The 15,134-nt window shown below is 45.3% G+C and overlaps 1 protein-coding gene across 4 annotated transcripts in view; it reads right to left on the bottom strand.

The window, feature by feature from the left end:
• The window catches only part of FBXO9 (F-box protein 9), a 40,872-nt gene extending 25,970 nt beyond the window's left edge, over positions 1-14,902 (bottom strand). The window contains exons 1-5 of one of the 4 annotated variants that reach the window (XR_010987861.1): positions 14,672-14,902; positions 7,846-7,923; positions 3,971-4,129; positions 3,510-3,567; positions 1,242-1,341 (exon numbers count right to left, since the gene is read on the bottom strand). Coding sequence is in view for 3 of the 4 variants with exons in the window: in XM_068142952.1 (XP_067999053.1) it covers positions 1,242-1,341; positions 3,510-3,567; positions 3,971-4,129; positions 7,846-7,923; positions 14,672-14,674 (398 nt within the window). In the remaining variant the exon portion in view is untranslated. The remainder of the gene's footprint in view (positions 1-1,241; positions 1,342-3,509; positions 3,568-3,970; positions 4,130-7,845; positions 7,924-14,671) is intronic. The other 3 variants (XM_068142952.1, XM_068142955.1, XM_068142954.1) reach the window with 3 other exon arrangements.
• Between the last annotated feature and the right edge of the window lie 232 nt (positions 14,903-15,134).

The raw sequence follows: 15,134 nt of genomic DNA on the forward strand, positions 1-15,134 counted from the left end.
TGGGGCAACAACAATGAGCTATTAACACCACACAGACATGGCTGTGCTTTCCTCTTTTATTCACAGTTTCAAAACTCTTGATTTCTTGTAGCTAGTACCAGCATCTAAGGATGTTACCAGTAAGCAGTGAATTGCCAAGCTGTTTCATAAGCTTGTCTTCACTGTGCTATCTGAGCTATCGCAGAAGTCTTAGTCCTAACCTGAAACCTGTCCTCAAACACAAGTCTTGAGTTTATGTGAGGCCACCCTTAAGCTGCTACACATCTAGCATGTTGAGACTAGGGGGATTCTAATGTGCATAATGTTGAAAGACCAGACCACTCCCCTTACGATCTACAAGCTTCTAAATCTATTGCTCTACTTCTCGGAAATGCTCCCCTTTGGTTGTGTTAGTGTAAGAATAGTAGTATATTCCCTTGCTTAATTATGATGCTTATTCCATGGTACAAAGCTTTTTTTTACTATTTGATCTGTTTGCCACCTACAATTTTGTAGATGATCCTAAATGTTTAATTCAAATCTGAAAATCAAACAAAAGTTGTCCAGAGAAGGGCAACAAGGCTGGTGATAGGCCTTGAGCATAAGCCCTATGAGGAGAGGCTGAGGGAGCTGGGATTGTTTAGCCTGGAGAAGAGGAGGCTCAGGGATGACCTCATTGCCCTCTACAACTACCTGAAAGGTGGTTGTAGCCAGGAAGGGGTTGGTCTCTTCTTCCAGGCAACCAGCACCAGAACAAGGGGACACAGTCTCAAGCTGCGCCAGGGGAAGTTTAGGCTCGAGGTGAGGAGAAAGTTCTTCACTGAGAGAGTCATTAGTCATTGGAATGGACTGCCCAGAGAGGTGGTGGAGTCACCATCCCTCGAGGTGTTCAAGAGGAGATTGGACGTGGCACTTGGTGCCATGGTCTAGTCATGAGGTCCATGGTGACAGGTTGGACTCAATGATCCTCAAGGTCTCTTCCAACCTTAGTGATACTGTAATACAGTGACTGATGCCTTTTTGGTTTTTTTTAATAACAATATCACTATTTGTAATCCTTCCACTTGAACATAGCTGTCTCCTTTGAACTACAGTATAGAGAAGTCCTCCTTGGACTGATGCATCTGTAAACTTTCTATGCAGTAGTCTATCCAAATGGAAGTAGACAAGTTTTCCAAATATTCAGAGACAACTGCATATCAAAGTACATCATTCACATTTCAGTACTCCTATGCACATAAATAGAAGATCTTCATCCTTACCACCTCTTTGCAACTCCATCACCATCTGGGGATCGTGTATAGGTGATCTTAAACTCTATGTCAGGTACAAGCTGCATGGCTAGACGATAAAATTTGATGGCTGAAAGTAAAAGTTTAATGTTTAAGTATGTCTTATGTCTGCACTAGCTTATCAAAGCAAAGGTTTTTTTCAGAGATGGCTTCAGCTAAAAACACTAAATGGTGGAAAAATACCTCTGCCTAGTATATCTTATTTAATCTAAACTGATTAGGTTCAAATTGTGTGCAATAGTGCACATTAAGCACCTATTTTCAAAACTAAAACCTTCATATACTCTTTCATAATGAAGAGCCCTCGCAGATAAGTTTCCACTTTAACGGTTTAATATTAACTAGACAAATGATTACGGAGTTTATATTTACATTAGTATGGGATAAAATCTGGATTTTGTTTGTTGGCAAACAATTGCAAAGCTTTCTCAGCAAGCCATAAATATTTTAGGCATTATATTTGTAAATAACCAGAACATGAAAGAGAACTGGAAAGATGAGATGGGTACCTTACATCCCCAGAATAGTACAGACAGTCACTTAGACATACACAGCATTATAAACATGAGGAGGATCAACAAAATATTGTTGTAATTGTAAAACTTCAACCACAGATACAAGTACATCTTACTGTGGCAAAACCCTGAAGACCACAGAAAGAAGAGAAGCAAGCCACGCAGAACACTGAGGGTGAGAAACCTGACTGGAAGAAAACCGCCTTCTCAAAACCCTACACAGCAAGCACAAGGCTATGGGGCATGAGCAGAAAACTAACAGATGAGTTTCTTCCAGAACACAGAGAAAGTATTTTTTTTGCCTTTAACACTCCAAAGATGCTGCAAATATTCAGTAGAGAAATAGGCTCAGGAAAATCACCCTGTGGCAATGAAGTTATTTAAACTGCAGAACATCTTTCTCCTGAGTTAACTCTGTGGATCCTTAAGCCGATTCGCTGCTTGTACATTTGGTCTGTTTTAATACTGGTATTAAGATCATGTCTGTATTTACACATCTTTTCGTATTCCTACATGGTGATACATCAGCTCTCCCCCAGCTTGAACTCTTACAAACAAAACCTAAAATAAAACATCAGTGTAGAAACATGAAGCACAGAATATGGCATGTTAATGAGTCTGAGAAGCCTGAGTTTGGGGGAATGTAAATGTTCCTGTTTTCTTGATTTTGTGTCAGGGCCAGTGACTGTCAAATAGGGCCCTATGTTGTTGAGGATGAGGAATACCAGCAGCCAGCTAAACAGAGATCAGTCTCAACTTTAGCATTTAACAAGAAGAAGCTGATGCACATAACTGTCTCGCAAATGTCAGATATCAGCAGATTTCAGAAGCAGGCTGAAATGCCACTTGGATTCTGGTGACCTGGGCCAGGTCAGCAAATAGAAGTGGTGTGGAAACAGATGTCCCAACATGTCCACAGTTAATATATCTGTGCCTAATCTAGGACCTTGTCTCTAAGGTCTTATATAGACATGTGTATAGAAAGTCTTGTTTTGTTTCTTTAAATCTCAAATCAAATTCAACTAAGAAAGAATGGATTCATATTCATGAAATCCAAACACCTGAAAACACTTGAGTGAACGTAACTTTGTTAGGTGTTACTGCTTCTCTGCTATGTTTAACATAGAGAGAGTGCACTCAAGCAAATGAACTCTAGCTTTCATTTGATATACACTATGATTAAATGGACTGCCTCAGTACTTACGGCAAACCCCACAAAATAACACTACCACATCTAAACATTTGCTTCAGGAATTCTTTAAGAAGCTATCCTAGCATGCTGTGTAAATTAAAATAAAACAAAACAAACAAACAAAAGCAAAACCCAAACACCACCACATTCCATGGGTTAAGTACTGTTCAAAACAGAATGAAGATAACTGTAAAATATAGTATATTGCCTTGGTGAATTGCTATGCTTGTTTCATATTACAAACTTACATAAAGTTTGCTGCTGTATGAAAAAGCAATGCATTCAATTCCTAGATTTTAAAACAATGTCTGAAAGCTAGATATTCTTTCCTTGATCTCACTTCAGCTTCATCTCAAAACTGTGACATGATGGTTTCTTTTACAGCAAGTTTGTTTCCTTGTCCAAATAATTAAGCTCTCAAATTACTATTAGCCTGAAGTTTAAGTTCACTGGCATCATCCAGTCTTGCACATAAATCAAAGTGTCAGATTCCTCTGCAATAAGGGTGTTCTTAGTAGACTTGCACATTACCTTCATAAAGGGCCCCATTTTGTTCTTCTTCCACTGCCTTCAGGAAAAGTTCTTTTGCCTGCACAATAAATTACACAGAACACTTCTTAAATTCCTCAAAATACAAGGGTGTTATCACTTGACTTAGAATGGTTTTTCATCTTACCTACTGCACCATGTGAAGAAGATGAATAAAATAATTCTCACCAATATGTGAGAAAACATATTCATGTTGTACAAGCTGTAACTGAAATTCCCAATAAACAAACTATCCATACTCTTGCTGCTTGCCCCTTACCTCTTTCTTACCCTCTTTCAGAAAGATCAGTGTAGCATTATGGAAAGACATAAGTAAGGAGACAATAGGTTAATCACCTCTGTTGTTTCGCTAGATTTAATTCAGCATTAGGTTTCAGGATACTTTTGATGCAGTATTATTGCATACTAAAAAGATCTCAAAATTATAAATCTGTTTTTGGTACCTTTTCCTCTGTTGCTATCTCCTGTTTCCCTCTGGAGTCTGTAGACTTTACTCCAGGTCCTTTTGAAGATGCTCTGCATGGCAGAGGTTCCAACCCACTAGAACTCACACCTGGGGCAAGTTCAAACATCAACTGAGCTCTGAACATCTGGAGCTCTGCCTAAAAAAAAATCAGTTAATTGTAATTCAGTACACTGCATTTAGACAGTACATCTGAAGAGAATTACAAAGTACAATTGCAAAAAATAATTTCAAAATTATGTTTTACACTTCCAAGTCTTAAATGGTTTCAGTGAGTTCAGACAGAGTTAATAATCATTTGATAGTATCATAGTATCAGTCAGGGGTGAAAGGGACCACAAGGATCATCTAGTTCCAACCCCCCTGCCATGGGCAGGGACACCCCACACTAGATCAGGCTGTCCAGAGCCTCATCCAGCCTGGTCTTAAACACCTCCAGGGTCAGGGCCTCAACCACCTCCGTGGAAAACCCATTCGAGGGCTTCACCACTCCCACGGTGAAGAACAGAATAGAATAGAATAGAATAGAATAGAATAGAATAGAATAGAATAGAATAGAATAGAATAGAATAGACCAGGTTGGAAGAGACCTTCAAGATCATCACGTCCAACCTATCACCCAACACCACCCAATCAACTAACCCATGTAACCAAGCACCCTGTCAAGTCTCCTCCTGAACACCTCCAGTGACGGCGACTCCACCACCTCCCCAGGCAGCCCAAAGAACTTCTTCCTCACATCCAGTCTGAAACTCCCCACCGCCAGCTTCATTCCATTCCCCCTAGTCCTATCACTACCTGATATCACAGTATCACAGTATTGCTAAGGTTGGAAGAGACCTCGAGGATCATCGAGTCCAACCTGTCACCATGGACCTCATGACTAGACCATGGCACCAAGTGCCACGTCCAATCTCCTCTTGAACACCTCGAGGGATGGTGACTCCACCACCTCTCTGGGTAGCCCATTCCAATGACTAATGACTCTCTCGATGAAGAACTTCCTCCTCACCTTGAGCCTAAACTTCCCCTGGCGCAGCTTGAGACTGTGTCCCCTTGTTCTGGTGCTGGTTGCCTGGGAGAAGAGACCAACCCCTTCCTGGCTACAACCACCTTTCAGGTAGTTGTAGAGGGCAATGAGGTCACCCCTGAGCCTCCTCTTCTCCAGGCTAAACAATCCCAGCTCCCTCAGCCTCTCCTCATAGGGCTTGTGTTCAAGGCCTCTAACCAGCCTTGTTGCCCTTCTCTGGACATGTTCAAGTGTCTCGATGTCCTTCTTAAACTGAGGGGCCCAGAACTGGACACAGTACTCAAGGTGCGGCCTAACCAATGCAGAGTACAGGGGCACAATGACTTCCCTGCTCCTGCTGGCCACGCTATTCCTAATGCAGGCCAGGATGCCATTGCCCTTCTTGGCCACCTGGGCACACTGCTGGTTCATGTTTAGGCAGATGTCAATCAGCATCCCCAGGTCCCTCTCTGTTTGGCAGCTCTCCAGCCACTCTGACCCCAGCCTGTAGCTCTGCATGGGACTGCCGTAGCCAAAGTGCAGCACCCGGCACTTGGACTTGTTGAATGACATCCCACTGGACTCCGCCCATCTGTCCAGTTGGTCGAGGTCCCTCGGCAGAGCCCTTCGACCCTCTAACTGACTAACATCTGCTCCTAACTTGGTGTCATCTGCAAACTTGCTGATGACTGACTCAACCCCCTCATCCAGATCATCAGTGAAGATGTTAAAGAGGATGGGGCCCAGCACTGATCCCTGGGGGATGCCACTGGTGACTGGCTGCCACCACCACTATCTGGGCTTGGCCCTCCAGCCAGTTCCTAACCCAGCACAGAGTGTAATGGTCCAAGCCACAAGCTGACAGCTTAGACAGCAGTTTGCTGTGGGGGATGGTATCAAAGGCCTTGCTGAAATCCAAGTAGACCACATCCACAGGCCTCCCCACGTCCACCAGACGGGTCGTCTGATCACAGAAGATCAGGTTGGAGAGGCAGGACCTGCCCTTCCTAAATCCATGTTGGCTGGACCGGAGCCCGTGGCCATCCTTCAGGCGCGCAGTTATTGCTGCCAGGATAATCTGCTCCATCACTTTCCCTGGCACTGAGGTCAGGCTGACCAGCCTGTAGTTTCCAGGTTCCTCCATCCGACCCTTCTTATGGATGGGGACCACATTGGCCAGTTTCCAGTCATCTGGGACCTCACCTGTGAGCCAGGACTGGAGGAAAATGATGGAGAGCAGCTTGGCCAGCTCATCTGCCAGCTCTCTCAACATCCTAGGATGGATCCCATCTGGTCCCATGGACTTGTGAGTGTCCAAGTGGCTCAGCAGGTCCCAAACTAATTCCTCATGGATTTCCGGGGCATTACACTGCTCCCTGACCCCGTCACCCAGCTCAGGAGGCCACTCGTCCTGAACTCCTGCCTTGCTGTTAAAAATTGAGGCAAAGAAGGTGTTCCAGACCTCAGCCTTTTCCTCGTCTTCAGTCACCGTGTTCCCTCCCAGGTCCAATAAGGAGTGGAGGTTCTTCTTGCCCTTCTTTTTAGTGTTAATATATTTGTAAATATGCTTTTTTTTATCTTTCACAGAGGTGGCCATCTTAAGTTCCAACTGGGCTTTTGCCTCTCTAATTTTTTTCCTACATAATCTAACAACTTCCTTGAACATACCTTGAGAAGCCTTCCCCTCCTTCCAAAGGTGATACAGCCTCTTTTTTCCGATTAAATCCTTCAGGAGCTGCTTGCTCATCCAGGCCGGTCGCCTTCCCCGCCGGCTCATCTTTCGGCACGTGGGAACTGCCAGTTCCTGTGCCTTCAAGAGCTCCTGTTTGAAGTAGGCCAAACCATCCTGGACCCCTCGGTTCTTGAGGGCTGCTACCCAGGGAATTTTACAAATAAGTTTCTTAAACAGGCTGAAGTTTGCCCTCCGGAAGTCCAAGGTGAAGGTTCTGTTGGTGGTCCTCCCTATCTCCCTGCATATTGAAAACTTCACTATCTCGTGGTCACTGCACCCTAGGCAGCCTCCCATGATCACATCTCCCACCAGCCTTTATCTATTGGAGAACAGCAGGTCAAGCAGAGCCTGGCCTCTGGTAGGCTCACTTAACAGCTGCATCAGGAAGCAGTCAAAATGGTTGTTAATAATATGGTTATGACCTAAGACTCTATAGAAAAGTATTCTTTCTGGACATGATTTTTATTCTTATTCATGCAGAGTTATCTTAATCAAGAAGTCAATTAGCTCCTGAAATTAAAATTTAGAAAACATCATTTTTCTTTACACAAGCATACTAAGCTGTATTACAACCAAGGCTGTCACTTATATATTATATAAACAAGACCTTACACCCCCTTCTCTTTTGAAAAGAAAGGACTATACTCTGTGAAACAAGTTGTAATTCTTGCCATGCATTTCTTCAGCATCTTTGAAATTACACTTTACAGATCTCTTGCAACCATCACTACTTCTGGGGTGCAATTACACAGAACTCTAGTATTGTAAGAGAAGACACTTTTCATCAGACTGCTTTTATCCACTTCCTGCTCCAGAAGACAGTGACAACTTAAACTGTAATTTGATGCATACAGAAACTGCTGCCTAATTTCTACACTTCTTCAAAGAAATCCCAAATCTGCCACAAAATTTCTTTTCATCATCACAGGTAACTGAAGACTGAATGTGACACTTGGAATACAATGCAGAATTTATCCATTCCACTCTTGGTGGGGCAGACAGATGAAGCATTTGTCAGATCAACAACTGTGTAGTAAGGAAATGAGCCTAAGTACTGCAGCTAAAATCACATCAGTACTATGTTTGTAAAAAACCACTAGCAGGAGTGACGTACCTGAAGATTTGCTTCACTGGATCTTTCATTGTCATCAGTTCGTACCAAATCGGAGTGACAATCTTCTTCAGCTTCTGCCTAGTAAAGATCAGTCAGATGTGATTATAGAGTCCGCATAAGGGGCCTACAACACACTCATGAAACACAGCTGTCATGGACATACATTAAGAATAGTTCAAGAATACTCCCCTTTTCCCTATGCTACCCACTTACAACATAGGTCCATCTTTGTGCTGGGTTGAGGCAGCCCCCTTCCCCACCCCTGGCAATAATAAACACTCAGACAAACAGATTGCAAAAGTGATGGAAAGTTTAAATAGAAAGCAGTGAACTTTTACAGAAAAGCAAAAGCACAGTGACAAAGAAAGATCCCAAAACAGACCCAGAGAGATCCCATCCCCACCTGAGGGTACACCCAAGACCCCCAGGGCTCCTTCTTCCCCCTCCCACTGCTAGGCTAGTCTCAGCTGGCCAGATCTGAGACTGCCCATCCCCCCATGGCCTTGGGCTTAACCAGGCCCAAAGCCAGGAGACACCTCCCCCAGGTACCAGCTGACGGAGGAGGAAGAAAAGAGAGAGTGCTAGACTCCGCACTGGATCTTATAGTGGTGCAAAGGATTGTGGTAGGAAATACTACATAATTTCCTGTGTCCACCCCTCTGGGCTGGACTTCTGGACACAGGAAGTAAACATTGCAGGGGGGCACCCAGCTCAAAATGTAACACGCCACCCCTTATTTCATACCACAATCTTTGCACCCAAACACATCATTAAATCAGAAATCTTCTGATGATATGTTCGGCGAAGTCCATATCTTCATCTGGGCGTCCACCCAAACAGTCTCTCATTCAGGCTCTAGTGTCCGTCCATTCCAATTCTTCTTTCCTCATCTAGTAGAACCTCTCAGCGATGCAGAGTTCACTCTTCTGCGGTGCAAGCTCTTCATGGATCCGTCGGACATCCTGGTCACCTGGAAAGAACCTCACAACTTCTCAACCAAACCTTTATTCCCATCTCTATTTACTCAGCGGCATATTTCCACCCCTGGGGCAAGCCAGTCAGAACAATCAGGCTCTAACTGCTTCTCCACCCCTCCAGGAAAACAGCACGCTGAGCCTTTCACAACCCTGCATGGACCTATCCCAAGCCCAGTGCTGACCGCTTCCAGCCGCGGCCCGAGGCTCTACAGATGCATGTCATGGTACACCGCCTTCCCGCTAGGCGTTCCCGTACCAAGACGTGACAGCATCCAACAACTTAACCCTCCCCTGGCAGAGGGAGGGGCTGCACCACAACCTAGTGAGAAGAAGGGAGGTGGAGCCAGGTGCTCGGCGCCATTTTTGGAACTTGTCCAAAAAGGTCGGGGAAGAGACTAGGGCCGGCCCCGCCGCAGCCCGAGCGCACGGCTGTGCTCACCGCCGCCGCAGCCTGAGCGCACAGCCGGGCCCGCCGCCGCCCGAGCATACAGGAGGGCTCCGGCCGTCTCTATCGCCGCGGTACAGAATCAAAATCGCCTCCACCCCTCGGGCATTCAAACGCCTCCTCCAGCGAAAGCCATGAGCACGTCCTCAGGGCCCTTGAGAACAGCTTTCAGCTGGAGTCCCCGTTCGCCCACAGGGAGCCGAGCTCGCCCGCTCGCCGCGGCTGACCCTACCCCGCAGCGAGAGCGGACCTGACTTTGATCTGCTCGCCGCTGCCTCTCCCCCACTTCACTCCCTGCCGCTTCTACCGCTCCGCAGAGAATAAAGGTGGAGGAAGGCAGGTCCCGCATTCTCAAGCGGTGCCCCCATTCCGATGGTTAAGAACCACCCCTGCTTGAAACAGCAGGAGGGACTCTCTGCCACCGGTCACGCACCAGGAGTCCCCCTGCAATCCACAAGATCTTAACATAATTGCCCCAACAACAACACGAGCCCCCAACTGCCAAAAACCAAAACGACGCCCAGAACTAAATTTAAACTCCCTTATCTTTTGCAATCCGATCTGCAGAGTAGCCACAATAACCAACTCCTACTCCTGGCTGGCTCGCCAAGAATGTAAAGGGGTTGGGGGCAGACCCCCTGCCCACCGAAACCATCCTCTGCTACCAAGAATGTGCTGGGTTGAGGCAGCCCCCTTCCCCACCCCTGGCAACAATAAACACTCAGACAAAGGGATTGCAAAAGTGATGGAAAGTTTAAATAGAAAGCAGTGAACTTTTACAGAAAAGCAAAAGCACAGTGACAAAGAAAGATCCCAAAACAGACCCAGAGAGATCCCATCCCCACCTGAGGGTACACCCAAGACCCCCAGGGCTCCTTCTTCCCCCTCCCACTGCTAGGCTAGTCTCAGCTGGCCAGATCTGAGACTGCCCATCCCCCCATGGCCTTGGGCTTAACCAGGCCCAAAGCCAGGAGACATCTCCCCCAGGTACCGGCTGGAGGAAGAAAAGAGAGAGTGCTAGACTCCGCACTGGATCTTATAGTGGTACAAAGGATTGTGGTAGGAAATACTACATAATTTCCTGTGTCCACCCCTCTGGGCTGGACCTCTGGACACAGGAAGTAAACATTACAGGGGGGCACCCAGCTCAAACTGTAACAATCTTAAAAGATGATAAAAATTTATCCTAAAATTACTGGTATTGTTTGCACTTCCCTATTAATCCAATGAAGTTGAGATCTGCATTTCAGTCACATCAATCCAGATTAGTTATGTATCACTTGAAGAGTTGTATGCATCGGTGTACTGCCATAATACATGAATGAATACACTCAGTGTCTAAGTCAAAACATAGAACCAACGCTTCAGTATTAAACAGGAGTATGCTTCATACAAGAAATTAACATTTAATCACTAAACAGTAGTCTTGATTTGTTTTGTAAAGCACTAGTGCTTTGAGTAGCCACCCTTTATGAAAATCATGGGACAACAGGGGCGATCTCAAAAACCAGATGTGCAACTAAAGAAGAAATGTATTGCAAAAGAAAAAAACCTAGCATGAGAGCTTGACAGCTGGCTTTATTTACAGTACTGATGTGAGACAGGTTAAACAAGACCTCACATAAGACCTTCAACTAAACTTAACAAAGCTCTACATAGGAGTTAGCTACTTTAAGAGCAAAACTTAAGATGACAGAAATTCTCATTGTGAAATATACTGAGACGTATGAAATCTATAATAAACAAAAACTAATTCTGAGCATCAGTGAAAGGCCACTAAAACAGCAGCAATAAGATGCTAGTAAAGAAAATCCCTCGGCCAAAACTACATTTGTCTGAAACTCTTCCTGCAGCTGAAGCATCCCAGTTTTTCTACCATGCTGTGCTGCAATTCATATCCATAGCTCTGCCAAGTATGTAATGCAAAGTGAGACTATAAGAAGGTAAACTTGCTATTAAGATTACCAGAACTACTTGTGAAAGTTTTATTTCCCATTCCTTCCTATTGTAGACAGTGTTCAAAAACTCCAGGTGACATTCTGTCAGTGAAATTCTTATGAATTCTCATTAAAAATTACAAGCTTCTGCACAAGGTGCAAAAATCAAAGCATTCTTGTATTCAGAAAATGTATAAAATTTTTACAGTATCTGGAATTTCATGATCAAACTACAGGTTACTGGCAAACCTGACAGGAAGGCAATGTTTAATCTCTTTGTCTTGGTGACAAAGCAGCTCCCCAAACACCACAAGCTTACTGGTTTGTCATCTGTGAATGAGTTTTCATCAATGTCTCAATTTATCTTTTACAATTGATAATGCAGACAGTGTTGGCTGGTTACAGTAAACAGACATTACATCTGATTTTAAGGTTGTACATTTTTAATTTCTTGGTGGAGTAGGCAGGTAAGCCAGAATACTCCAAAGCACCAGCACTGTTAAATGTGAGGATGGAGCAAATAACTTAGAAATGTCATGAGTTTTCCTTCCTGTGACCATTTGAGGCTGTGCCTTTAAGAAAGGGACAGTGCTGGGACACTCTGGGTGAATATTTTGTAAACAAAGACAGGTCTAAATGAATTTCATTGGTAGAACGAAGCTTTAAGTTTTAGTGCAGTTGGAATTTTTCTCAGTTTGTTCCTTTCCTTCTCCCTTTCCAGCTTGTCTGCTTCTGGGCAACTAGCCAGAGTTCTGAACTTGGATAACAGATAAGGCCTACTAACACCTTTCTCCCTTAATAACTGATTTTTCTCTCTCTAACCCTTTTTGGGAAAAAAGGGAGGTAGGGGGAGAGAGCAGGGTACGGGGGGGGGAACCCTCCTCTGTCCGGAGGAGAGAATTTCGTTCCTGTATTATTTTTTTTCCCTTGCTGTATATTTCTGTATATATATTGTAAATACTGTATATATTGTGTATAAATAACCTGCATTTTCACATTGCTTGTAAATATAGAATCCCTTTTTCTTCTCTGAGTTAGCTGTGGTTTTTTTTCCTCTTTGTGGGGGAGGGAGAGCTAGGCCTTCTCTCTCAACCCGCTACACTTCCTGATCTTGATTACAGGCAGTTAATGTCCTATGAGTTACAACAGTCCTGTCATATTATTTTAGCCTAGGAATGAGCTAGCACTGAAATAGATGTTTGTAAGTGCATTATTGTGGCACTTGGCTGACACGAATAATGCTTACTGCTGCCTGTGCAGAGTGTCAGGCTTCTGCTTTGCAGCTGATTTATGACCAGTCAGCTCTCAGTCTGGGCAGAATAAACCTGGGTTTATCTGCAAAATGCAGAAATTAGTAATTTCTAAACTAAATCAACACATTATCTTCTTATGCACAAAGGCACGCCCATTAGAACACTTAGCTCATGTAAACAAACTAATTTAAAATTATTTAGGTTTGAAGCTGTCTGAAGTTTACCTAAATACTCAAAACCTTGTTTCAGTAATCTGTTCAAGAATCTTCATGCTCATCCCCTCACCTCTTTTCTACTGCCCTACTCCTCCTGCATTTCTGAGTCAGTCAGTCATGGTTCTGGACCAAGTGCTTCCAAAATGTCTTTCAATGCTCTTTAGAACTTTAAAGTGTTCTCAATGCAAATAAAATATATACTCTACTATGAAGAGCTAGTCCATAGCCTAGAAGTTTAAAAAAAAAAAAACATGATATTGATTACAATCAAAGTTACAATTTCTGTCATTACCTCCTCTATACTGAGTTCATGTGTGATCTGCAGTCCCTCATATGCAGCATAAGTGACCATCCCCCTAAACTGACCAGTAAAGCAATTCATTCACATTGCTACTGTATGCTTAACTTGGCTAGAAAACTGATCTCTATGAAGAAGCTTTCCACTATTTATCTGATACACTGAAATCCTATGGTTTTGCTAGAACAAATGCGTAAACACAGGTAATCGCTGGAGCAAGGAGCTTCACTAGGAGACCATACCTAAAGAAGGCTGTAACTTGTGAAAAATGTCTCCTTGCTCCCCATCTAACAATACTTAAACTGTATTCATAAGTTCACGGAACACTGCATTGTAATTGCTACTTGATGGATAAATCTAGCCTGATCACCTTTATGCTGTTGGCCTTCCTGATACAGGTCAGCTATCATATGGAACAGCGACTTTATCCTGCTTGAAAGTGAGACCTCCTTAGTCTCTGATCAGCTCAAGTAATTTTCCACAAAAGTGGTAACCACTCCAGCCACCAAAAGGTCAACATGTCAAAAGGAAACATCTGAATTGGACTGTGACCTGCAAAACGAAGTCAGCTCAGTAGATTTGATTCTGATTTGTTTGTAAGCTTTACAAATAATTTGTCAAATACAAAACTAGTTTGTTTGGACAGCTTAGTTTCGACTGGTTTGCAATCAATAATTGCAGGTTGATTTGCTCAGAGCACAACAATCACTTACTAAACTGCCTGTAATATCAAGTCCTTCAATACATTAGATTTTTGTTTCAGCAAAATAAACCTAAGACCAGAAACAGTTCAAAGCTGCCTGTCACCAGTTGAACATGGCTATACGTGAACAGTACAGAACTACAGGAGAAGCAAGCATGACATAGCAAAACAGTGACCAACAGCTGACATTCTTCTTGGGTTTAGAAAACAATTAGTAAGTCATACCTACTGTGATGGAATCAACACTGTGTTCAAAAATGAGGTTTTTAATCACAGTGGTAGAGTGATTCAAGAGTTCCTGAATTATGTAAATAGTTTAACTTTGATCAAGTTCTCATCGTGGATACTTGGATCCACATTGAGGTACAGACAAAAAAGCAATACTGAATTGAACAATAATTCTGTTATGTTAAATCATAAACTCAAATAAGTCGAGTGCCTAGCCCATATAGCCGTTTAAAATACCAAGCGACTTTATGCCACGCGTTTTCTGAGGGAAGAGAAAGGTAGGGCACGCTCATCTGTAATAACACGGCGACTCGTTCAGGTGTTTCTGAACAGAGCTAGATCGGTCCCAAGTCAAGCTGTCCCACTCATCACCCCAAAATCCCCTGCGGAAGGCTGCCGCGTCTCCTTGCGGCGCGGTTACTCGTGGTGGGATCACAGCCAGGACCACAGCACACTCCACATAGAATCACCTAGTACCCGGCGGCCGAGGAGGGCTGACTGGGCAGGGCTGGTGGCAGCAGCACTGCTCGGGGCGTTGCTCTTCTCGCCCCGGGGCACACCCCCCTTGCTGCAGCCACCAGCCCCAGAAGCGCCCCCGGCGATAGGGCGGGGCCGGTCCGCCTTCCGCCCGCAGTTGCCACAGCGGTCGACCCCCCGCCGTCGCTGCCTCACTGCGGGGCGCCTGGTGCCGCTCACCCCGCTGCACCGCCCCCCGGCTCCAGGCCGCGCCACGGCGGGGCGCCGGGCACGGCTGGCTAGGGCCCGCTCACCATGCTGCCAACGCTCGGGCGGCGCTGTCCCGTCCCGGGGGTCTCTGCCCCCCCTGCTCGGTCCCTGTGTCCTCCCCGCGGGAGGAATTTAGCAGAGTTCTCGGTCGGAGAAGCGCACCACGCAGCGGGAGTAACTGCGGGCCCGGCGTACGGCAGCCATCTTCCCGGCAAGTGAGGGGCAGGCGGACCGGGAGCAGTGGAGACGCGACCAGACAAACCCGCAAGGTCGGAGCGCCGCCTGACGCACGGGCCACTCCGAGGCACGGGCGCCAGCCACACCGACTACGCGTCCCAGCGCGCATGGCGGCCCTGAGCGCCTGTCTCGCCTGCAGAGAGCGGTGCTCTGGCTGCTGGGAAACGTAGTTCCCAGGCGACACCCAGTCGGGCTGGGGAGCGGCGCTTTCCCAGGCCGATCCTGCTCGGCGGCGGAGTAGAGGCTGTTGGGAAGTGTAGTCCCACTGGG

Source organism: Melanerpes formicivorus, unplaced genomic scaffold (assembly GCF_026170545.1).
Source record: "Melanerpes formicivorus ecotype bairdi unplaced genomic scaffold, bMelFor1.0.p_v2 SCAF_9, whole genome shotgun sequence".
Taxonomy (NCBI): Eukaryota; Metazoa; Chordata; class Aves; order Piciformes; family Picidae; genus Melanerpes; species Melanerpes formicivorus.